The sequence below is a fragment of the Ctenocephalides felis genome, unplaced genomic scaffold, assembly GCF_003426905.1.
Source record: "Ctenocephalides felis isolate EL2017-DRISC unplaced genomic scaffold, ASM342690v1 CF-g0.4_SCAFFOLD_01492, whole genome shotgun sequence".
NCBI classification, from domain to species: domain Eukaryota; kingdom Metazoa; phylum Arthropoda; class Insecta; order Siphonaptera; family Pulicidae; genus Ctenocephalides; species Ctenocephalides felis.
The window spans coordinates 199,754-225,302 of record NW_020537646.1 but is presented as its reverse complement, the minus strand read 5'-3'; the positions used below and the strand labels follow the sequence as shown (position 1 = coordinate 225,302).

Genomic DNA, 25,549 nt, shown 5'->3' with positions numbered 1-25,549 from the left:
AAATCGATTCTGATTTTTAGACTGGGAGCCTAGGGCGAGTCATTAAAGAAGCGATTCCATATTTCCCAGAAAATCAACGTGTTAGTACGTTACCTAGAAGGCAAATCGTTACATCCTCCCCTGCCATAAGGGAAAGTTGTATATAATTTATTGAAATAATTGTAGTTTTAAATCTTGATCTTAGTATTTTTATATTGTTTATCGTAATTCTTATAGAATAAATACTCTTTAACCAGATATTATCAGGATGATAATTTATAAACAGCATTCATATTCTATCCATTTGTTTTTATATGACAGTGCACAGATAATAATAGTATAAAAAAGAACGAAAGAAAGTATAAAAGGAACAATTATAATTTATCAATAAATAATTGTATTCTGGTCACCTAGGTAAGTACAATATCAACACTTTTATAATACTTTTATTAACAATAATATTAATAAATTATCTGTGCTTTTCCCACATCTGCCAATATTCACTTGACTGCATTTGTGAGAGGCGAGAAATGGTTCTATCAAATGCAAAGACTTCTTCATCACCTGTAAATATACTGGCCCCAGCATTTTCCTGCAAAAATCTCAAGTTAGTTTATCAAAAAAAATATGGTAAAAAAAAAAGATTTACAGATTCTTTGGAAATTCCAAGATCATCCATTAAATGACGATGTTCATCGGATGTTTGCTCAGGTGATGCTTTTTTACTAAATAACTCATTATGTGGCACGTCTGCTGATATCACTACCTATTAAAGGTATTTAATAAAATTCATTTAAGACTGAAATAAATTATTTATGTTAAGATCTACATATAACTCACTCGAACTCTATTATCATATAGTGTGTCAATAAGATTTATAAATCTCCGAGCTTGAGATTTTAATTCTAAATTGAGTTGGGGTACATCACGTATTATGATGGTGTGAAATGTTTGGGATAATCTTAAGTAGTCACTTGCACCCAGGGGCTGTTGCATAAAAATTCTGTTAGGCTATAGGCATTTCAAATCAAGTTTATTATATTTGTCACATACTCTGTCACATAGTTCTTGAAAGTTACTATCCAACACGTGACCACATGTTCTATTGAAAGTTACATTTCTGCCTTGATGATTGATTATCCTTGGTCTTATTATATCATTCTCCATTGAACAAAGCAATTTAAAAATTTTGTCAATAGGATCAGATTCTTCCATGTTTCCTTTTCTAAAATGAATAAATTCATTGTAAATTTATCATTGAAAAAACTATATAAATTGATACTACCGCTTACATAAAATAACATTCAGATTTACCCCCTAAACCTTTTGTTCTGTAATCCACTCCAGAATCCAATGATATAACATTACAGTAATTTTTCAAAATGGGTATAAATGGCAAGAAATTTCCTCTTTGTAAGCCATTCTTATATAAATCATCTGGTGGCCGATTACTGGTTGCAACCATCACAATGCCATTTTGGAAAAGTTTTGTGAACAAAGTCTTCAGAATCATAGCATCTGCTATATCTGTAACCTGTAAATGTTATAATATCATAAAATCAACATTATAAATAACTAATAATAGTAGACTTACTTGAAATTCATCAAAACAAATCAGCCAGGACTGATCACTAATTGTTTTAGCAACTGGAGCTATTGCATCGAAAGGTTGTGGTTTTCTGCTACTTGAATCCCTTGATATTTGTGATTTCAATTCGTGTATATGTTTATGCACATCTAACATAAATGAATGAAAGTGTACCCTACGTTTCTTCTCTGTCTGTAAACAAATTCATCTTTTAGAAAAATAAATATCTATAGAAAATATTGTGATATTCATGATTGGTTATAGGACTGCAAAAATATAAATGGTCATTATTAAAGCTTGGGATGCTTATCAATTTTTATAAATTATTTTGATAAATTCATACATAATTTGTGAAATTAAGGGTTATCGAGAAGAAAGATATGTATGTGTTTCACTGTTATGAACAAACTTACCTTACAACATTCAAAAAATATGTCCATCAGCAATGTTTTCCCACCGCCTACTGCACCGTGAATATATAAACCCTTTGGAGATTGCAATGTTTTCTTTTGAAATAATCTTGAAAATACATTGGCCTTTGGTTCATGATACGTTTCGATTTCGTGGTGCAAGCTTTGTAAAGCTTGAGCCACTTTAAATTGATATTCATCATGAGCTAATTCATTACTATCGACTTTTCCTTGAAGAACATCTAGAGGGGTTCTATTTGTGACATTATTTGAAAAATCAATTTTTGAATCAATCGCTGTGCTAAGATACCTAGATAGTTGTTTACTAGTAATTTGTGCGGGTGTTGTGAACCTGATTATGAAATCTTTAACAATATGTTGTGCTATCGTAGACATTATAAATATTAGTTATATAACTATATAAAATGAATTATTTGGTGTGCACACGCCTGTTAATGGATAATATGTTATAAATCATTTTAATGAATAAATTATTTGTTATCACATGTTTGATTTAATATTAACTAATTACGTAAATTATTCACGTAACGTCAACTGCCAAACATCTGTCAAGAACTGAAAGTCTCAGACTTTTTGACAGTTGCATGTTACGTCTCCGCGCATGTGTAGACAAGTTTTATTTTGACGTTTGTGGTTTTTGGAGGTTAGGTTTTACAAATAAAACTAAAAACTTTTAATCGCACAGCAAGGCCATAAATTTTTGACAATTTGCGACCACCAACAGATTTAATAATATACCTGTAACATACCATTCTAATTTATCCCAGAATTGGCCCCTTAATTCCTTTAATCCCTATGTTCAATCAATTATACTGGTCGATGTAATTTTTAATTACTGAAGGAATAGAGCTTACTGCATTATGTATTTATTGTTATTGTTAGCATATTTATCGTGTCAAACGCAGTGATTCACCCATATAGTTTGACTTAAATCGAAATTTTAAGCCGGATGTATTTTCCTTTACCGGTTTTTTTGACAGCATTCGTGTCCGTTATTTTGAATCCGCCGCATATAAAAGGGGGCGCTGATATCAACGCTGCTCATTAGTGAATCCATAGATAAAAGATGAGTGAATCAGATTCCGAACAGTTAACAGTGAAGTGAATAGTGAATTAGCAGTGAAGTGAAGTAAAGTGAAACGAACAGTGAAGTGTACTCTTCTTTTATCTATGAGTGAAATGTACAAAGTGAATAGTGAATATTATTTTAAAAATGATTCAGTAGCTATACAACGTGTTTTAGTATGCAGCGTTTATGCAATAAAGGTAAGAGCTTTTTTATATAATTTTGTACAATTGTTTTTACTTACATCTACATCTTTAAAGATGCCTTATGTCTTGTTGATTTACGATAAATATACTAATTTTTATTTAATATTTTTGTACTTTTTAATATATAATATTTTAATATTAAGGGGGTATTCTACTACAGAGGCATGAATTTCGCCCGGTTTTTGAAGCGCTGTTTAAAGGAAACAAATAATATTTTTACTATCGATTTTTTTATCATTTGTTTATTGATATTTTTTTATCACATAAAAAATTATTAAAAAAAATAATTAAAATTCACAAAGTTATGAGCAGTCAAAGTGGGGGCTCAAAAAAAATGAGGTTGTCCTGGCGTGCATGATTCCAATACACTCATCTTAAATATTTATTTCAGGTTATACTATCATCTACAATCTATTTTATACTACAGCCTGAATGCTCTATCTCGGATTACTTAATGCTAGCCATGGAATTTATAAAAAGGACTTACTGACGAGTAAACTGAATTTTGACATAAAAGATAGTAAAATCTTTCTCTCGTAATGTGGAAACTTAGTTTGTTCGCCAGTAGAGCCCTTATATTTTTTTTGCAATTAAATATTATGTATATAACGTTTTTATTACAATCATTGAGAAAATCATTTTCAACTCAACGAGTCCTTTGAAATGATACAGTCTATAATTTTTGAAGTAAAACTTCTTTAGACAAATTTGTAAAAAGTGTATATTTTGCGGATAAATCATATAATTAATTTTTTGTATTTACTTCAAAAGTTTTGCGCTCTACATTTAACAAAAAAATCAGTGAGTTCTTTATATTTATATTTTTTGCGATATATATGGTTGAGTATATAACGTTTTTGTTACAAATATATATTTTTACACTTGAGTTGTCTGGCACTAATTAAGGTAGGTGTCATGAGAAGGATCTATAGTGCAGGAATATTAGTTGTTAATGATTTAAAGTTTTAGTTAAGTAATTTCAAATTGAAACTTAATGCTTAAAACCTTTTAACGTTTACGTGATTAACACAATATCTTCAAACAATTTCAGTTTTTATATCAGTGATCGAAAATTGTTGTTGCTTGATCTCTAATACTGCAATTCCTTCTTTGCACAAGTTGCTATGGTGATTTGGAAATGAAAATGAAATAATCCATTGAGTAAGTACAATTTTCAAAAAATATTTATTTTTAATCAGAAAAATTTTATATTATAAAAATATAATCAATAATAGCTTTAACTGTAAACATTCAATATTACTTAATCGTACAATAGCGGCGTCAGTCCAAAGTTTTTAATTACTTAGAACTTGTAGTTTAACTATAGTCTGGCCTATGTGATTTAACGTTTTCCTGACTAGAACGTCTACGATAATATAACGCTGCCACTGACTACATATTATTTACTTTGAATTAGGTATACAATTGTAATATAATTGCAACATTGTTTTCTTATGTAAGAATTCATTTTTAAGTATTTTTATATCAAAAAGTTCTTCGCGGAATTGATTTCTTGAAACCTTGCCGCTTCTTTTAGAATTGTTCACCAACTGGTTTGATGGTAAGCTCGTGTACCTAAAAGATAAAAAATTGTTTGTCCATCACGACGTAATTTGGTATTATTGTAAAATAAATTTATGCAAAGTTAGATTTCTGAATATTAAGTATGAGTTTACACCCAGGCTTAATGGAATATTTAAAAAAATGAATATTTATCGAACTTCAACCTGGACGTGTTCCGGCGTTCCAAGTACATACAATACAGCCTGTGAGATGTCTTCAGATTTCAAACTAGGATTTCCTGATTTGAACTCTTGTAAAATTTCTGGAGGAATGAAAGTTTCAAATATTTCCGTGTCTACAACACCTGGACTGATGCTCTGAAATTAATAGATAGTTCATTCAAGAACTAATAAATGGTAATTATAAATACTTTTCTTACAGTTATTTTTGTTCTGTTATTTAAATAAACCATTTCTTGGCGAAATACTTCTGTTAATGCCGTTACGCAATGCTTAGATCCAGCATATATATTCATTGTAGGCGGTTCTATATATGGTATTTTGTGTCCAGCAAGACTGAAAATATTTGCTTTTATAATTACTAGATTTTGAAAGACTAAAATTCTAAATAGCCCTAACAGTTACCTATTTATATGAATTATATGTCCAGCGACATTGCGATCTTTCATTGAATTAAATGCTTCTCTAGTACATATACTTAAAGCCATAACGTTAACATCAAGTACCCGACGTAAGTCCTCTGTATTTCCTGGACTGGTCAACATGGTGCCCCTGAAATATTATATATTTATTATATACCAGCACTACCACAATCATTCATTGAGATTTTGCACGTTTTTTGTATTTACCTCACAATCCCAGCATTGTTTACAAGGACATCAACACCTCCCAAGTTTGCTTTTACCCATGAAAAAGCTTCTAAAATTTCGCTCTCATTAACAACATCGCATTTTATTGGATAAAATTCTCCTCCTTTAGATTTATCCATTTTTGTTGCATTTTCCTACTCATTTATTTAAAATGTTATAATTTTCAATATAAAATAATTAATGAATGAATATATATTACCTCCATTCGATCTTTACGTCTGGCTAGTCCTACAACTTTCATTCCTGCTTCGACAAGATCCTTCACGATTGCTGCTCCTATCCCAGAACTTGCTCCTGTTACTACAGCTACTTTACCATGCCAACGTTCCATTTTAAATGTTCTACAAAATAGTTAAGCTTAAGCTATTCACATTAATTATATTTAGAGACTAATTAACATGTAAATCCTGCGCGAATTAATTTAATTCCAATTTCCGCGTATCTGTTCGTTTTACTACGCCAAAAATTTCAATAGCATTTTTGGCTACTTTGGCTAATTAATAAATACAGTCAGGAATAAACAAGTTTTAGCAAACTTAAATTATGAATAAAAATGATTATTCGTGATAATTAGCCTAACATGATATCAACCGTTGTTCAAAACGGACTTCTATACTTCATCGTTGATAAAGAAGTGTTTCAATCATCATGCTCTAACAATTTATCTATGAATAATCTAATTAAGAATTATTTATCTTTATCGAAATTTTAAATTGCATTTCTACATATGAATACAGAAGACTAGAATGTAGTTTACAACTGATGTCATAGAACTCGAACATGTTTTACTCATTAGTAATGTAAATTATAATCTCGTGTTGTTATTTTTTAAATAGTTCTTTTGAATTTAATACAGTAGAACGTAAGAAGATCGTATAGTGGTATATGATTTTAATAATATAACTAGTTGGTATTGGTATTTTGCCTTGAGGCAAGTTACATGAACTTCACGATATGTTTAAATAATCGACTTAATCAATAAAAAAAAATTAATTTATGAGTGATTAAAAGTATTCCGAGTGGATTTCTAACACTTAATTGAAAACAAACAAACTCGTTAACTTGGAGTATTTTCTAAAAGCAAATTTTCAAACTAATTTTTATAATTGAACCAGTTTTCATAGGACTTTAATGGTTTAGTATTTTTATTAGGACCTAGTACTCTATCGTTATACCAAGTAAATTGTCTAATTTTAATTTTAACAAACGTCAAAAAAACTACTCATTTTCTCAAACTTTGGTGAATTTTAAAATTAAATTACTTGTCGTAGGGCCACAATATTTCAGTAAGTTCTATAAGACCATGATATATATCGCCAAAAAAGGTTCGATAAAAATCGGCTTCAATTTTCTTTTCAACTGTTAATTACAAGAAAACGGCTCGGTAAAATTTTACCTAAAACTCATCAGTATCATTCCCAATTAATATCTTTCGAACAGTTTTTGATTTTGTAAAATCGGTTCCATAGTTTTAGGTTAAATGTGGACGAAAAGTTTAACACTTTTTTTTAAATTACAAAGAAACGGCTCGGCAGACCGTCTCACAAAACTGACAAACGATAATCCTCATTGAGATATATCAAATGGCTTTTAAATTTCTGAAATCGGTTCAGGCGTTTTTGAGAAAACGTCGATGAAAGGTCTAATTTTGATAAATGCAAAAAAACGATACTAATTTTTGAAAACTTTGAAATCGGTCTATCCGTTTTGGAGAAAACGTCGATTTACGGCAAAAAATCTGTTCACACACACACACACACATACTTTTTCCAAATTTGGTCTCATTCGATTCAGAATGGCTTGAAACGTCGAGAAAACATAAAATTAGTGAGTCGGATTTTTTGATGAAAACATAAACTTCTCCTTCGTAAAGTTAATAAAACGGTTTAGAAAAAACTTCACAATAGCCAACTACTCGGTACCCGTAAATGAAAAGTGTGTAAAGTACTTTAAACTTAAATGGACGTTACAAGCATATTTTTACATTCCTATATTAAGTTTTTTTTTATTCTGAATATCAGAAAAAAATACTAGAATCGTTTGTTATTATAGATCTTTTTGAATTATTTACAAATAAAATATGTTGATTGAATTGCAGTGCACATTCTATGGCGATTATTGACCCTATGTTTTAATAGACTCCTGTAGTTAATTTATGTATTTACACACACACACACATACATATATATATATATATATATATATATATACTATGGCATTACTTAACTTCTAAAAAAGTAAATTGATAGAACATGCAAAATTTTATATTAAACAGAACTATATCAATATATTTACACAGTTTTGTTTAATATAAAAATTTGCAGGTTCTATCAATTTACTTCTTTGCTATATAAGGCTTATCAAATTGATTTCATGTAAAATACATTCAAACCTCATTCCTCGAAAAGAGCAAAAAAATATGAGAAAATTGAGAATACAACTTATACTATTGTTAGATTTATGCATTTACACCAATTACGCATATCATGACTTATCACATTACAATTACTTACTTACATTACAATTATGGACTTATTTTACATGTTCTACCATTTATATTTTTTATTTAAAACTATCTTATAATATATTTATGCTATAAATTAATATAACCCTAATATCTCGAACTTTACATTTATCTTTACATATGTATATTTTTATATAATTGTAAAAATCCCATAAGATATTGAAAAAATTAAATATGCAATAAGGTTAAGTTAATCTATTTGAACTACAATGTATCTAATAGCATAAATAAATATGTAATGTTTTTTTTAGAATTTTCAAACAAATGATAACTTTAAACCATTTTTTTATACTTATGCAGCATAAAATTTGCCGGCTTATTACGTCAGAGTTTGCGTCGGTTTATTACGTCGAATACAAAAATTATATTATCAAATTGTTAATATAAACAATGTTATTTACCTTTATTGCAGAATCGATCTCCAGCAAGATAAACTATCGGAACACAATTCACTAGCGCGGTTTGCGAAACCCGACTGAACTTGATGAACACACCAAACTAATAATAGCGGCTCCCATTTCAGCAGAGTTATATAAAGATGATTCATATTGTTTACGGACCGTGAACTTTAATAAAGGCAAATGCTTCAAACTCTATGGATGGTGGTTCCGATATCAGGGGTGGAAAACCTACATAATGGTAAAGGTAAAGCTCGATGTATGTAGAAAAAGTACTGTTTTAAATAGAAATGATAATCAATAACATGAAAAACTATTGGGGCGCAGGGCATCGTGCCTTAAGGCAAATTGCTGGAACTTCCTGTACCAAAAATTATTTTTTTAAAAAGATTAACATTTTTGAAAAAAAAATAACTCTGACAAAATTAGATTTTTGAGAAACTATAAAATTTTGACAAAGATTTACTTATTTTTGAAAAAAAAAACTTTCTGAAAATAAATTGATTTTGAAATACTTTGGAAATTCGGAACTTTTTTTCAAAGCAATCGTACTGCTTTAATTGCATAGAGACAAAATGTCAAAGCGCGCAAGTGCCGCGCCGTCGTCTAACGTATAAGCATTGGTACGGAACCCATAGGAATGTAAACAAAATTTATACTCATTGTTAAAATCTCTATAAAATATCTGATAATTTGATGTGCATATGCCTAATGATCATTTTTGACCGCCAAATGGCATTTTTTTTTTACTTTTTTTACCAGATCTCCTAAACCGCTAAGTAAAATGTTTTTTCAATTATTCGAATCGCTCCGTTCTCTTAAAAACTGAGTTACCGTTTTTGGCACTTTTTGCCCCATATCTTTGGAACAGCTAGACCTGCCTTTGCCAAAAACTAATCAGCACGTCTCCTTATCAATACGAATCGAATGTTTTTTTGAATTATTCAAATCGCTTCATCCGTGTTCTCGAAATCGTCGTCGAAAATTTGTATCTGAACATACACACATACACACACACACATTTTGGCATACCTCAGAAAAAATGGATGTGTGTGTGTATGTATGTATGGATACAAATTTCCAGTCACGTTTTCGAGCGCACGGATCAACCGATTTGAATGGTTCAAAAAACATTCGATTCCTATTGATAAGGAGAAGAGCTGATTAGTTTTTGGCAAAGGTAGGTCCAGCCGTTACGGAGATATAGAGCAAAGAGTGCAGAAAATAGAAATCGAGTTTTTGAGTGAACGGATCATCCGATTTGAATGATCTAAAAAACATTCAATTAGTAATGATTGGGAGAAGTGATTAATAGTTTTTGGCAATGGCAGGCCCAGCCATTTCGAAGATGCAGAGCTAAATGTGCAAAAAATGGCAGTTTTTGAGAGAACTAAGCGTCCAATTTAAATGATTCAAAGAACTTTCAGCTTGTTTGAACAAATTAATTGATTTTGAAAAAAAAAATTTGTATAATTTTTTTTTCTTTTTTTTAGTTTTTTCGTATATCGAAAATAATTCAGATTTTATTTTTAATTTTGACTATAGTTCTAATATACTTCAAACAAATAATTTCAACTTTGCAATTCAATTTATATTGTATGCTTGTATTCAATTTTGTTTTTTTTAACTTTTAAACGTTTTAGAAGTTTATGTTGATGATGTTAAATATAATGTTCATGGTCGTAGAGTTTAGGGAGCGTCCATTAATCACGTGAGGTTTTTAGGAGGAGGGGGGTCTGACAAAAAATCACGAAATATCACTTGGGGGAGGGAGGGGTATAGTAAGATATCACGTGTATTTATTTTTCAAATAATTTTTTTTAAATCATTTTCAGAAAAATTTTAAAATTTAAAAATAACTAAATATGCGATGTTTGGTGGGGGAGGGGGGTAATTTTGAATATCATCATGTATCACCAAGGGGAAGGGGGGTCCAAAAATCCTCAAAAACTCGCTCACGTGATTAATGGACACCCCCTTAAAAGTATAAACCAAGTAACAAACAAATTAAATTTACATAATTTATGCATGAAGCATTAAATTTCATAACGTTCATTTTATTTATGTATACTCGAAATTATTTAAAAAAAAACTCACCGAATTCTGTAGTCTTATATATATATATACATGTAAATATAAATATAATAAATAAATTTAAGTCTTTTTTTAAGTTTTCAAACGCTGTCTCGTGTAAATGCAGTGAACCAAAAATACATGCCTAGTTTTTAGTGGCAATATAAACACAATGCTGTTTTAGAGGTCATGATCTGTTATACTTGAAACATAATAATTTTAAATAATATAATCATAAAAAAGAATAAAGTTTTTGGAAATTCATAAGAAATGCAATGTTGTATTTTCTTAAAAGTTTGCATATATGTATACTATGACAATGAAACGCTCAAAACATAATTTTTCCTTCTTTATTAAAAATCAATATTAATTTTTCCCAAATATTATTTTTTTATAATACTTTAAATAAATGATATGTCATTTCAGTTAATTTATTTTGTCATGAGTTAGAATCATTTAAAATAATTCGTTGATAAAATAAAATCGATTAAGGCAATTAATTTCGTCATAAAGACTCTAATATTTAAATTTTGAAATACTTACTTCGATATGTTTATGTTATATTATTTTTAAAATAACGTATTTTTTTCACCTGAGAGTGTATGATGTGCTTGATAATACTTACCTCAGAAATTGTGAATGATGATTATTTTATTATGAATTTTAAAATTTTTATTTACTTAAAAGTTACTGTTTAAATAAATAAGTTAACGAATATTATATCAATTTGTTTTGATTTATACAAATCGTTACGGAGTTTTAAATAACCATAAAGATTAGAAATAGTTCAGTTCACTGCGTCAATTTTTTAATATAAGGTTTAGTACTGAGTTTTTATTATATCAGCATGCAATATATATATATATATATATATATATATATATAATTATTTTTTTGCGAATGTTTTTTGTATCAAACAATTTTTTCCTTCCTGTCCTTCAGCATTTTATGCCAGATCAATTAAATAACATTTCCAAGTCCAATGATCGTTGTATCGTGCACCAAATGATTGAAAAATGTTATGTAATCTTATTATATTGTTAACTGCATGAACAATGAGCAGAATTTATAAATATGTAGATTTTGATAACAATTCATTGTGTGGCTAAAAACTGATATCAGAAACGTAATTGTCATCAATGGAAAATTAAACTGTCTCTATAAAATATCTTGAAGTGAAAGAGGCAAGTTATATTACTGGAAAGTATAGAGTCAGGTGAGTTATTGTTATTATTAATTTTAAACGTACAAAATATCTCTTAATATTTTTTTTTATGAATATCATTTTATTGAACACATTCAATGTTTATAATTTTATTTTCAGATCTTTAGGATCTCGTTTTTTTACCAAAATACCTTTTTTTCGAAGATGAAGGTAAAATTTTATATAAGCCAAACCTCAAAATAATTACGCATACTTAATTAAATAAATATAAAAAAATTACACTCAAGTTCAAAAAAAAATCTTTAAATACATATATAACTAATTACTATTTTTTTTAATAATATATTAAATTAATACATGTAAAAATAAGATACGGTTGATTTAATAAACTTTTTATAATTGTATTAATTTGGGCATTTAAAATTTATATTATATTTTGTAATGTATTTCTTTTATATCATTTTATAATGCATCTTGAATTTGTTTATCTTTTTTTTATCCTATGAATTGACAAAGATTTTCCTATCTTGCCTTTACATTATATGTACCTACTCCTTGTCTTTTAGATGGACCGGGCAATATTTGTTTTCAAACTTATGAAAAATTTGGAAAATTCATGGGAGAACTGTTTTACATGGTTGATTACAAATAAGAAACATGTTTCCAATCTGATTTACACCTCTAATTTTATATTTACACGAATTATCCATAATTTTTAAATGAGGGCGTAATCGAAATTTTTTGTGGGTAACCAAGATTTGTTTCTTCAATATTATCGAACTTGGGAAATATGTACATGGTCTTTATAAGGGCCACGAAAAAATTAACTCTAAATAATTAGTTAACACCAATAGTTTGCTAATTAATTTTATCTTCAGTTCAGAAATCAATTTTCTTCATATCAAGCATACTTGAGCAAAAGTATTTCTATATTCAAACTTTTTTTTATTGTACATAGCAAACTATATACACACAGTACATTCAGTATTGAAATTTAGCTTAAAAAATGATCACTTATCTTTCAAACAAATAAATTATTCATTGTATTGATTTCTAAAACTCTTTTGCATTATCTTCATTATTTATTTGCTATTATCATCACCAATCAAATTCTTTATTAGGTCCCTTTTACCATTGGAAAACTGCTACAATTAGGTCATTGGTCATTTACATAAAATTATTCATACAAATTTCTAAATTTCTATCAAATTCATAAACTGCAATCAAATTGAAATTTAATTGTATCTTATTTACAGATATTTAAACACGATGACGAGAACAAAGTGTTGTTAATATGATAAGTACATCACTCGTGTCAAATCATACATTATGAGATCAAATATAAACAAGGTCATTTAGAAGCAACGTACACGCGGAATCGATCATTACAAGCAAACTAGTAATTGAAAGTGTTACCTATAGATAGTAGATTTATTATTAATAAAATTGTCAAATGTGTTGATTTATTGTTAATTTTTTGGGTTTAAAAGTGAAATTGTTGAACATGTCGTCGACGTTAGTGACTGTGAATGAATATGAAGCAAGGGCGTATGAAATTTTACCCCAAAATGCAAGAGATTATTATAAGAGTGGAGCTGGGGATGAACATACGTTGAGTTTGAACAAGGAAGCTTTTAGAAGGTACATATGTTTTTTTTAAATAAATTTAATTTTTAATAATTTAATTTAATATAATGCACTTAGAAATCCAAATACCTTAAAATACAAATTAAAGATTTATTGAGAGAATATATCACTTAAATTCTAGAAGTGTTACATATAATAGGTTATTTATTTGGATTATTTTTGATTTGTCTGTTCGATTAATATTTGGAATGTACATTTTTAAAAATTATTTAGCTTGCTTACACATCTTCATAAAATTCAAAGTTTATTGCAAAATTATTTCAGTAATTATTTTATTACAATAAATACTATTAATTCTTATTTCTAAATAAAAGTTGTATGTGAATGTTGTTGTGAGAATGTTAGGCGCAAGAAGTTAATGTTTTCGGTTATATTTTTAAAAAGTATTTTTTTTCTGGTTTTAACATTTAGTTTATTAAATTAAATTTAAATACCTGATTTCTATTTCACTTATATATACAAAACTTAACGTCTTCACAATTTTTTTTTTGCTTCTAGATGTTTGTTCTATTAGTATACTCTTCTTTATTTCGTATTTTGAATGAATTGGAATTTTTTTACTTGTAATATGTTCTATTAGTTTACCTTGTAATATTTTTATTAATAGAAATCATTGTTCATATATATTGTTGATATCTATATATTTCACAGGCCAACAAAGAAAATGGTGCAAACGATTTTAATGCTGTTTTTAAGTATATTTGGGGCGCTGATTTCAAAAATGACATTGTTTTTTTTCTATGAGCTTTAGTTTTCAAGATATGATATATAAGGAATGAAAGTACAAAATAGTAATACAATTCAGAATTTTATTTTAATGAGAATGCCTACTCGTACATACAAACTTACAAGACCCATTCGGCCTTAGTTGGGACATTAGTTGACACTGTGAAAAGTTCTTTTCCATGACCACCTAGAATGGACCTGGTTTCGGCAACTTCTTTCCAAGTTCCAAACTAGAGCTGATACAAAAAATGGTTTGCAGATTTGAAATCAGCGCAAAAAATACTTTAAGAATCAGCTCTAACATTTAATGCACCAAACAAAAAAAAATTTTTGTAGGCCTGTGTTATTAGGAGCTAATAAGTATGTCAATATTTAATTTTTTAGTGTAGCAAAAATCCGTATATAAGTCTCTAATAAATCCTCGTCCTAGTTATCTAATAAATAATAAAAAATCATATAGAAAAAGGATAAATCTTGGTAGTTAATCTTCTGAACTGATATAAATTATATTTTATATCTGTTACCTAAATCTTTACTTTAATTTATTTTTATTGCTACCTATAATTGTTTACAATGATGATAGTAATATTATTATTTTAGGTTGCGTATTCGTCCAAGGTTTTTAGTTCCAGTGTCAAATCGTGATATGTCTGTGGAAATTTTCGGCGATCGTGTTAAAATACCTTTTGGAATATCCCCGACTGCCATGCAAAAAATGGCCCATGCTGATGGAGAATGTGCAAACGCTAGAGGTTTGAAAAATAACAACAATTAAAAATATTTATATCATGAATTTCTAAATGATGTTTGTCAAATTTTACTTTAATATTTGTCTATTATTCGATTTTGTACCAAATAAGTATCTGTTTACCTTACATGGTTTTAATTTCCAGCTGCTGGTGAATATGGTACAATTTTTACCCTGAGTACTCTGTCCACTTGCTCTATGGAAGAAGTCGCCCAGGCTGCACCAAGTACTATTAAATGGTTTCAACTTTACATATACTACGACAGGTATATATAAATCCGTTCTGATAGATTGAATATTATTTTTGCTAATATTAAGATACTTTTTGTTTTATTTTTTTTTAGACAACTAACAATTGATCTTGTGAGAAGAGCTGAAGCGTGCGGTTTTAGGGCTTTGGTGCTAACAGTAGACGCACCAGTATTTGGTCTCAGACGAGCTGATATAAGAAATAAATTTAAACTGCCCTCACATTTAAAGTAAGGAACAGATAAGTTATTATAAGACTTCTGAAGCTTATCATATTTTCTATGTTTGATCAAAAATACTTAGGGTAGAGCTCTCTGCAAAGTAGGGACAGTATACAATTTAATAATGTTCGAATTTTATATAATTCAGTCACCGATACTTTGAATTAAATAATATGCATTCTAATCATATTTGATATTTATCTTTGGAATTCCTTCTTGAGATAAAGTATTTGTTTTGCATTTCAATATGGTATCTACGTCATATCAAATCAATTGCAACTGATTATGGTCCAAAGTATGAATAATTCAAGATAATAAATTTTATATACTGGATAGAAATTTAAGGGGCACAACTAGTGTGAAATTTTCAAAAATTCGAATTTTCAATTTTCATATTTCGATAGGTTATACCTTTAAAAATAACATACCAAAATTTTAATTCGATATCTTAAATAGTTTTTGAGTCACAGCCATTTAAAGAGTATATATATAGAATATAATATAACGATCATTTTATCTTTAAACGCGTTTTTCTCGAAACAGCATTTTCCGAATTTGCTGCAGTGATTACTGAAAAAAAAAGATCCGATCACTATCAATTTTTTTTTACATGTTCTATATATAGATCTCCGCAAAATGAACTATTTTTTGATCGGATCAAAAATCGAATTTTGGCAGTCCAAAAACGACCAAAATTTTGGGTAACTTTTCGACTTTTTTTTAAAAAAAAACGCCGTCATTTTGTCAATTTTTGATTTTTTTTCTTTATCATAGTTCATTTTACAGACAATATTATCTAGTTTAACGAGATTTTTTTTTTTAAATTTCATCCACGTAGAAGGCCGGAATCACTGCAGCAGTGAAGGGCCTTTTTTTGTCGCGCCGTTGGAGATCGACAATAACTTAAAAAAGATTTAATTTGTTTCTTCAAAAATTTACTATGTATTATTAAAACATGTATAAATATATTCCTAAAATTTTGAAATGATTGATAAAGTAGTTTTTTTAATATAAATTCCCAAAAATCACCTTTTTTTAGGCAGTTACATTAGTTGTGCCCCTTAATATAAAATAACAGCTTTATTCTCTAACATTGCGATGTAACCCAACAAATTCTATTATATTTTGTTAATTTTACAGATTAGGCAATTTCGAGGGCCAAAAATCCACAGATATTACCATCGAACGTGATTCCTCAGGGTTGACCGACTACGTAACAAAACAGTTTGATGGAACCCTAACGTGGGATGATGTCAAGTGGTTAATTAGGTAGACCAGGAAAATTCAAACTGAGAACTGAAATTGCTCTATCATAATAAATATATTTTTTTCAGTATTACTAAACTGCCGGTTTTGGTAAAAGGTTTACTAACTGCTGAAGATGCCATAAAAGCAGTTGAAATCGGAGTACAAGGCGTTGTGGTCTCTAATCATGGAGCGAGACAACTGGATGGCGTGCCAGCTTCGGTAATTAATTACATATTGCAATTAGATGCAAAATAGCAGTAATTTAATTAGAAACAATTATTTTAAAAAAAAGATTACAATATTTTATAATTCAATAATGTAATAGTTGATTTGGTAATGATGATGAACTTTTCTAAAATATTATTACTATTTTCTGAATTATGTTATTTATTATTTATTTAATAATTTTAGATAGAAGCTTTACCAGAAATTGCTCGTGCTGTGGGTCATAAAACAACTGTTATTATGGACGGAGGAATTCGACAAGGAGAAGATATTTTCAAAGCACTTGCATTAGGCGCAAAAATGGTAAATATTATTAGTATATGAATATTATCTTGAGAATTTATTTTCTAATCAATTCATTATTCAATGTCAAGAGTTTTATATTCCCACGTTTGATAAAATCAATGCCGCTTGTTAATTACCTCTAATTACTTGCGATAACTGATAAAATGCTTAAACAATTATAAAGCAAAATTTTGAGCTCTTGTATATTTCAAAACATATTTGGAATTTTCATTCATTATAATTATTAAATTATTAAACTAGTTTAATAAGAGAATTTTAAATTATATAATTATTAAACTAGTTTTTATATAATAAATTAATATCACGCTGCTAATAATCAAATCAGTCATCACGTTTTGACAAAAAAATGTATTTTATTTTTGAGGACCTAATTTTGTAAATTTTTGTAAATTAAAATTTTTCATTTTTAATATTATATAGAACTTATTCAAAATATAACTCTAGTTATAAAGAACGTATTGCCGAAATTATGCATCCTAATTAATATTATACTTTTATGATTATTTTCAAAATTTGATTTATCTTTTTCTAGGTATTTTTTGGACGTCCTGCTCTCTGGGGTCTTGCTCTCGGAGGACAAAAAGGAGTGGAAAACATTCTGGGTATTTTAAAAATGAATTGGACGTATCAATGGCTATTTCAGGTACGAATTTATTCATATTTAAATGCTTTTATAATAATAGTAATTAGATTTTTTTTTACTGCTTATGTATAAGCTTCCCATGTGACACGTTGTTGTGTCAAATATTTTAATTTAACTTCTGTTTCCGGGCTGAGCTTAGACAGTGTAGTAAGTTTAGAATCTTTTTCTGGCAAATTTGCTAAATAAATAAACGCAATAAATAATTGTTATTCAAATTATTATAAATCATTATAGAACTTACTGCGAACTAATCGAAGAACTAAGCCTTCTTGAACTGGAAGTTAAAAATTTATATATTACACTGATTTAAAATAATTTTATTTATACCTTGAAAATAACATACCTCCAAAATGCTTTCCAAAATTTAAAAAGTCAAGGGATATATATTTATCGGTATGATTGGCATTATAATTATTGGCGACGTCTGAATGTATCTCAAGAGGATAGTAATAAGTTACTCCTTCGACGCCTTCTATAATGTTGTGTTTGTCTAAAAAACAAAATATATTGAAATTTTAAAAATGAATGTTCAGTTTAATATAGATAAAACTAATCTTGACGTGACATTGATTTAAAAGAGTTGACCTCTCCATACAAATTTTTATGCATACTATACCTATAACTTCATTACACATGTTCGATATAGAGTAATAGTAAAGTTTATATTATTTTTACATATACATTTATTATTTTTCTTGTGATAAAAAATAAATTACCTCCATTACTAACAAATTGCAAACGATTGCATGATACGACTTCATTTTTTCGGACACTATAAGTGAAACTTCCGCATTTCATCATCATATCATCTGTGATAAACAAAATTTTAATTAAAATTTACAAATAATTTTAATCAGTTAAACTAAAATATGTTGATTAAGTTATTAAATCATTAAATTTAATATGTGGTACTTACCCTTAGCAGAAACAAAAATCGGTGGTGCTGAGGATGAATTGTTTCTAAAATAGTCTAAAACTATTCCTTCTCGACCTTCAACACTAACAAGAATATGAAATAAATATTATAAATCTATATATAGAACTTTGATAAAATAAACGTTTATAAATAATCACAAAATATTAGTAAAAACTGCTTTAGCATGATGGTCAACTTCCTCATGCATGAGGAAGAATGATTAGAGATGTTGTAAAATATTAAACCTATCATCTAAGAATTTCTAAACTTTTTTCTTGAGAATGTATCACATTAGTTTCAAATTTTGGTTTAAAATCACTTTGGTTTGACAGCTTTGGTTTGACAAATTATATATTTTATTCAATTAGTTAAGAAAACTGAGATACATGAAAAAACGAGCAAGTACGATTAAGTGAATTAAAGTTGCAACTGGATTTGATAAATAGATGATTCTGGATGGATTGTTTGGTAAATTAATAAGTATTTTCGGTTTATGTGTACTTTTATACATACTATAAACTTGGTTTAATCATCCAGGCAGTATCACCATGTCTTGGTTGATCAATTAAAATATTAAATCCATTACATCTGGCATATTTACTTTTTTCAACAAAGTGCCATTCGTGTCTGAGAAATGAATGATCGAAAATATCGCCTTTCGTTACGCCTACACAGTTTATCTGAAAGGATTAGACAAAATTCTCAATTACAAGTTTTGAGCTATTTATAAATTGAATTCTTAAAATATTATTTTTATCTCTTAAATAATAACATTGATATTGCATATATACGTGGTCTGTTCAAAAAGTACCCGGAATTACTAATAATTAAATTTCGCGGGTCTGGAGTGTCTGATTGTCAAAATTTTTTTTCTATTGTGTTGGTATACATGCCCCTAAAGTATGATGAAATTTTCAGCTATATTCACTGTTTACTTTGTCTGTGGTAGTCGCTAAGGTTCGACGTGTTTTTCTGAGCTCGGCGATTTTTACAATGGAAGAATTGAAAAGTCAAAGAATTTGTATTAAATTTTGCGTAAAAAATGAAATAAAGTGTTGCAAAGTGCAAAAATTACCAGATATGGCTCCGTGTGACTTTTTCCTATTCCCAAAGTTGAAGAGACCCATGAAAGGACGGCGGTTTTCCTCGATTGAAGAAAATCGCTGAGAGTGCTCAAGGACATATCAAAAAGTGAATATCAAGGGTGCTTCGAAAATTGGAAAAAACGCTGGCATAAGTGTATTATATCTGGGGGGGACTACTTTGAAGGGGACCACATTAATGTAGACGAATAAATAAATATTTTTTTGAAAAAACGAAAATTCCGGGTACTTTTTGAACAGACCACGTAATGTGCGTGATGTAATTTATAAACATCGCCTCGGTCGTATTTGGAGATATCATATAATCAAAGCATGAGAAATGATAATATTTGATTAAAAAATTAAGCTGGTAGTCACGATGTCATTATATCATTAGTGTTATAATTTTGTATAAAATATTTATAGGCGTGTAATTCTTGTTACTGATAATTAATATGTACATTATTAAAAAAATGCTCACATAGAATCCTCCAAGAGGCGAAACATACCAAGTCTTTTTAAAAAATATAGGCTTTGGGTCCATAACACCATCAACCAATAAAGTTTCCTCTAAACATTTGATTGTCTATTATATTTGCAGTTAATAATATTGTTGAAAATTTGTTAAATGTTTACTTACGAACACTCAAGTCATTATTGTTAACAAAGTAATAATAAAAAAATATTTGTCCTGCTCTTCCTACTTGTATTTTATCTTGCTCAATTAAAAATTGATTCGGATCGAGGTGACGACCAAAGCATCGTGATATAGCACCTGAAATATAATAAATGATTTTATCGACTTAAATTGTCATAATAGTTAATCTTAAGTCAATATATTGATACTAAAAATTAACTTAAACGTAAATGAAAATTGTGACCCTAATAAATCGACTTTGCTTAGTTTGTAGATCATTTAGTTTGTTGATATTGGGTAAAAACATTACGAGATTTGGATATTTTATTCTGCTTTGATAACTATAGTTATTCCAATTAATTTTTAGTCTTGTTGCTATCGTTTGAGCTTTTAATTTGTGAGACATTTTCAATTAAACACACTTAGAAATTGCAACATGAATCATCTGATTGCAAATGCTCATAAATTTTACGGTATATAAGCTGCGGTTTGCAGAACAAAATTATAAAAAATATTAAGTTTTTAATAAAAAAAATTAGTTATTTGAACGAACTTAAATTATTTGTTCTTGAATAATTATTATATTTGATTTTTAAAGTTTATTGAATATATGTAATTTAAAAATCAATATAATGGGAATATGAATAGGCTTATAAAGTTACATGTGTTTCATTAGATGTTAGATATTTTTTCTTAAAATATTCGGGTATATTTAACACATAACTAAATGAAATAATTAACTCGTTTTTCTTTTTTTTCATTGTTTATTTTTTCATTAACGCTAATCGGCTATATGTATTCCATTTGGATACTGTAATTTGATTGATTGATCAATTATTTAATAAAAATAGATATTGTTATTAACTTTCCGAAGAAGAAATTTAAGGTTTTGCCATATAATGCGATTTGCTAATTTTATGCTTGTTCAAAGTTTCAAGTTCTTCTGAATCGTTTGACATCAAAATTTGAAAAAGTATGTGTGCAAAATTTAATAAGGCGCAAAAGTTTGTAATGTTATACCAACTTGGAACAGTTATAAATCACTTATTATAAATGAAAATATTGATTTTTTGTTGATTAAGTCGACTAGGGGCCGTATATTAATCACGTGATCGATTTCTAAGACCACCCCCTTTCTTCTCTATAATACGTGTTGATCTTAAAATTACTCCCCTTCACCTCCAAACATCAGGCGTATTTTTAGTACCTAGAAATAATTGTAAAATTTTTGAATTCTTTTTTGAAAAATTTTGGATTTTTTTAATGTGTTTAATATATTTGATATATTGATCATAATATGTATACCGCCTTTCAAGGCATGTTCGGACGTCTTTTCGTTTTATTATATTGGCCATGAAGGTGACAAAACTTCAGGGCATTAATCTTTACACGGAATGGTTGCTACCCCTGGTAGAGGGGGTAGCGGAGTATTTTAATTGAACTGTTTGTTCACTTCAAAAAGTAAAGTCCGCTTAACAACATGTAAATAACCAATAAAAATAAATATATTTTCTTTCATTATAACTTAGTAACAAATCAGTGATTGTAATTAGAACTGCAACAAATACATAATATACATAATATAAGATGAGTCTTCTAACTAATTCAAGATAATTTTTGATCATTTACCTTCTTTTAGAATATACTTATGTTTCATGTATCCGCAAACCAGAACGACTCCATCCTCCAATGCCAGGACCCAAGTTTGTCTTCGAAAATACTTTTCTATCGCTGATCTCTGGGGGCAACGTCCGGCACTCTCATACTGTAGCCGGACTGATGTCCCCTATCGTACTCTGCCCTACAAATACACTTTCTCAATTATTGTCACAGCCATTCATTAGTTCAACTTTTATATACGCTTTCGTTTTTATTTTATCGCAGACAATAATACTGGTATGCGAGCCTATGTCAATGGTAACAGATAATTTATTTATCAATGCTTTGTGCTTTATTATTTTGTACGTGATAGTCAAGACAGCGTTTCAGAAATATTAAATTATTTGGAAAAAAATTCATATATTTGCTTTGCAACTTTCAGGATCAGATATATATATATATATATATATATATATATATATAGATTGTTTTGTAATTTACTTAATTTCAGAAATATTAAACGATTCGGAGTTTAAGATAGAAATGTCACATTTTTCTTAAAACAGTTTTTAACATGTGTTCAAATTTTACGGAACATTTAAAAAGCGATGGGATCTTAGACAATTTTTAAGAAATTTTGACACGCTATTTAGGAACCACGTGTTTGTTTTGTTCAGGACTGTATTGTCGAATCGTTTGTTTATGACCCTGTTGTTATGCAATTGCAGAAACAACCCCTCAGCGAATCTTTTTTTATTTCTTTATTTATATTGGTTTAAAATAATAATATGCTCATTTAACATCGTTTTGAATTGTTTGGGAATTTTTGAGTTATTTTTATGTGATGACGTTTACTCAGGTTTTGGCTAGTTTCTCCGATATAAAAAAAAGTTTGCAATTAGAGCAATTAATCTGATATACCAAGTACGAGTAATTTGTGTAAAAATGAAATTAAGGGTTGTATCAGAAATGTATATATGAATGTATATATGTATAGATGATTTGATATTTATTTTATTATAGATATGTGTATCTTATTATTAAATATTTTACTTACGAGTCATTCGTCGTAAGTAACATAATGCTTTTAATTTGTTGGCATATTGGCAAATCCAATATGTGTAAAGTTTCTGCTGATACGTCGCAAACTGCAAATTGACTTGCATTTATGCCCATATCCTGAAAAGGAATGTAGCTGATGAAAAATATAAATGACTTAAATTTTATTTCAGAAATTAAGAATTATAGTAAAATATATTGGCTTTGACTTTGTAAAGAGATCCTACTAATTTTTAAGCGTTTTTTAATTTTTTAATGTTTCAATTTCTAAATTATCACGATTACTGAAACTAAACTAACTGTGAACATCAACCGCAAAATTCCTGATGGTATTGGATAATTTTATATCGATGCTCTGTAATTGCACAATAATTTGTATGCAGTACATATGATATAATGCATAAACATTTCAATAATTTGTTTGCGGTATTTGAGGTGTTATATTCATATAAATATGCGCCAGTTCATTAGTTTCTCTATTTATTTAACCTGAACATACATATTTAAATATGCGATATAGTTTATTTATACTAATACAGAATGACTTGAATTCCAAGTGTAAACTGCACATGCTGATACCATGTTTTATCTAAAATGCCTATATTGGTACTGTACGGATATTTGTATTTTGTGAATCAGTTTTCCACTTGTAAGTTTTTGCAAATGGTAAATTTAGCTCTTCAATAAGTACAAAAGAAAATTTTTATTTGTTTTAAAAGTCATAAAAAAATGTTTTTTTGTAAAAATTTGGAATTAAATCAAAATATGTATATCTATAGCAAATGATTTAGTACAGTGCTTATGATTATTACCAGTATCACAAATAAATTGTTTATTCATGAGCAATAATTTTAACCGATTAATATTTCCTATTATGATTCATTTAAGTGATGACAAATGTCGATTGGAATGATTGTAGTGCGTATATAAATGTCGGTCATATATTAATATATTAATTAAAATAAAATATAAAAGAGGCTGTGGTATTAATCACCTGAAATCCACAGTCCAAGTTACTGTTCCTTCTTTGCCACCATGATATATGTATTGGTGGTCGGATGGGCAAGTATCGTCTGGTGAATCTAATTTCTCATCTGACCCCAAACCTGGAATTATGTAAAAATATTAGATTAATTACTAATAGAATATTGGAATAGTATGGAAATACATAATTCAAGTTGGTAAATGTCTGGGTCTGGCAACTACAAGGTTGCATATTCAAATGCAGCCCTATATAACCATTTTATATGAAGTCTTGGGCATCATTCATTACTTATAAACAAAAACTTATACAATTGTTGCCAAGTTGAACAACTTGCTTCTAGCAAAGTTTGTAAGGATTTTCATGAGTGCAACAAATAAATAATGGCAATTTAAAATTTTGTCCATTGTCCATAAGTCAACCCTAGATAAGTTTTTTTACTGTCTATATTTCCATATGAGATGATTGAAATTGGTTCTCCAAATGGGTTGAATATTTTCCACTCTTCCATTTATAGTCATGTATACATGCGATGTAATTAACAATGAAGAAGATGTTTTGCAAGGTCGTACATAGTACTATTCTGACGTAATCTGTTCAAATGAAAATGTGTTTTAATGTAAATGATTTGGTTATGTGTTAATTGAATGAAGTAAACAGTTGAGGTAGATTATTCTATGTTGAATTGTTGAAAATACTTTCACGAATTTCGTGTCATATGAGGAATAACGGTTTAGAAATTACTAATCAAGCTGGTAGAGCATTTTTTGTAAACCAACAAGTTGCTAATAGTACTTTGACATATTTATGCCATTTGAGGTAAAGGTTTTTACTATTGTCATATTCATGAATTGCTGAAATGAATAGGGATAGTAGATATCATTAAAAAATTACCGAAAATGTGCCCTCAACTTTTTACTTACCATTGATTCCTACCCTTCCTACAATTTATTAACTACCCATTGATGTAATGCCCAAATCCCAAATTTAATGTTTTAAAAATCTTAAAATATTCTGAAACGATATTCAAAATGATTTCCTTTTGCAATGCATGGAAATGCCTTGGTAATATTTTGACTTCTCAGAGATTCTAGTCAGTACAAAGATTTATTTACAAATAAGTATGACGTACTTATCTTCAAACGAGCTCAATAAATATTCACAATAAACAGAAACATAACCGTTTTAATATTTAAAAAAATATATACAATTTTTACATGTTTCCTCATAATAATAATTAATTTATTTTTGATAAAATATAATTAACATACTTGTTGGTAATACACAAATAATAAACAAAAACCACTGCACTTGTCATTATTAGCTTGTGTACTAACTGTTCTGGATTTGCAAATGATTGTTGCATAAACTTATCACATATTTATAGTTTATAAATTGATTAATATAATTACTAAAGAGCATGCATATAAAATTTAAGC

The 25,549-nt window shown here is 28.3% G+C and overlaps 4 protein-coding genes across 5 annotated transcripts in view; 1 reads left to right on the top strand and 3 right to left on the bottom strand.

Moving 5' to 3' along the window:
- Positions 1-386: 386 nt before the first annotated feature.
- LOC113369939 (putative ATPase N2B) lies at positions 387-2,532 on the bottom strand. Of its 2 annotated transcripts, none has more exons than XM_026610567.1 (7): positions 1,977-2,532; positions 1,574-1,755; positions 1,272-1,513; positions 1,033-1,204; positions 820-966; positions 629-745; positions 387-571 (listed from the first exon to the last, which is right to left on the bottom strand). In XM_026610567.1, the coding sequence occupies exons 1-7, from the start codon at positions 2,371-2,373 to the stop codon at positions 449-451; spliced, it is 1,380 nt and encodes a 459-aa protein (XP_026466352.1). In that variant the 5' UTR covers positions 2,374-2,532; the 3' UTR covers positions 387-448. The 2 variants fall into 2 exon arrangements, with proteins under 2 accessions (XP_026466352.1, XP_026466351.1); XM_026610566.1 differs by having other exon boundaries at positions 1,574-1,759; positions 1,981-2,532.
- A 2,074-nt stretch (positions 2,533-4,606) lies between these two features.
- On the bottom strand, positions 4,607-8,720 carry LOC113369942 (farnesol dehydrogenase-like). The gene is made up of 7 exons (XM_026610568.1): positions 8,588-8,720; positions 5,862-6,003; positions 5,642-5,796; positions 5,418-5,564; positions 5,213-5,348; positions 4,998-5,150; positions 4,607-4,845 (listed from the first exon to the last, which is right to left on the bottom strand). The coding sequence occupies exons 2-7, from the start codon at positions 5,991-5,993 to the stop codon at positions 4,804-4,806; spliced, it is 765 nt and encodes a 254-aa protein (XP_026466353.1). The 5' UTR covers positions 5,994-6,003; positions 8,588-8,720; the 3' UTR covers positions 4,607-4,803.
- Positions 8,721-13,137: 4,417 nt separating this feature from the next.
- On the top strand, positions 13,138-18,086 carry LOC113370141 (hydroxyacid oxidase 1-like). The gene is given in 10 exon segments (XM_026610807.1): positions 13,138-13,463; positions 14,796-14,947; positions 15,089-15,209; positions 15,288-15,422; positions 16,554-16,682; positions 16,748-16,880; positions 17,073-17,189; positions 17,725-17,803; positions 17,806-17,835; positions 18,070-18,086. Coding segments are annotated over 10 exon segments (1,050 nt in total). The 5' UTR covers positions 13,138-13,326.
- A 5,036-nt stretch (positions 18,087-23,122) lies between these two features.
- Positions 23,123-25,549, bottom strand: part of LOC113370140 (peroxisomal (S)-2-hydroxy-acid oxidase-like) — a 5,540-nt gene continuing 3,113 nt past the window's right edge. Inside the window, exons 3-4 of the mRNA XM_026610806.1 lie at positions 24,123-24,234; positions 23,123-23,264 (exon numbers count right to left, since the gene is read on the bottom strand). Coding sequence (XP_026466591.1) covers positions 23,123-23,264; positions 24,123-24,234 — 254 coding nt within the window. The remainder of the gene's footprint in view (positions 23,265-24,122; positions 24,235-25,549) is intronic.

Excerpts from the sequence above, each read along its gene's own strand:
- LOC113369939 (XM_026610567.1), bottom strand. The coding sequence starts at position 2,373 with ATGTCTACGATAGCACAACATATTGTTAAAGATTTCATAATCAGGTTC. Across the intron at positions 967-1,032 it reads TTCAAGAACTATGTGACAGA|CCCCTGGGTGCAAGTGACTA; the intron begins GTATGTGACAAA and ends TTTATGCAACAG. Across the intron at positions 746-819 it reads TATATGATAATAGAGTTCGA|GTAGTGATATCAGCAGACGT; the intron begins GTGAGTTATATG and ends TACCTTTAATAG.
- LOC113369942 (XM_026610568.1), bottom strand. The coding sequence starts at position 5,993 with ATGGAACGTTGGCATGGTAAAGTAGCTGTAGTAACAGGAGCAAGTTCT. Across the intron at positions 5,565-5,641 it reads AACAATGCTGGGATTGTGAG|GGGCACCATGTTGACCAGTC; the intron begins GTAAATACAAAA and ends ATAATATTTCAG. Across the intron at positions 5,151-5,212 it reads ATAACAGAACAAAAATAACT|AGCATCAGTCCAGGTGTTGT; the intron begins GTAAGAAAAGTA and ends TATTAATTTCAG.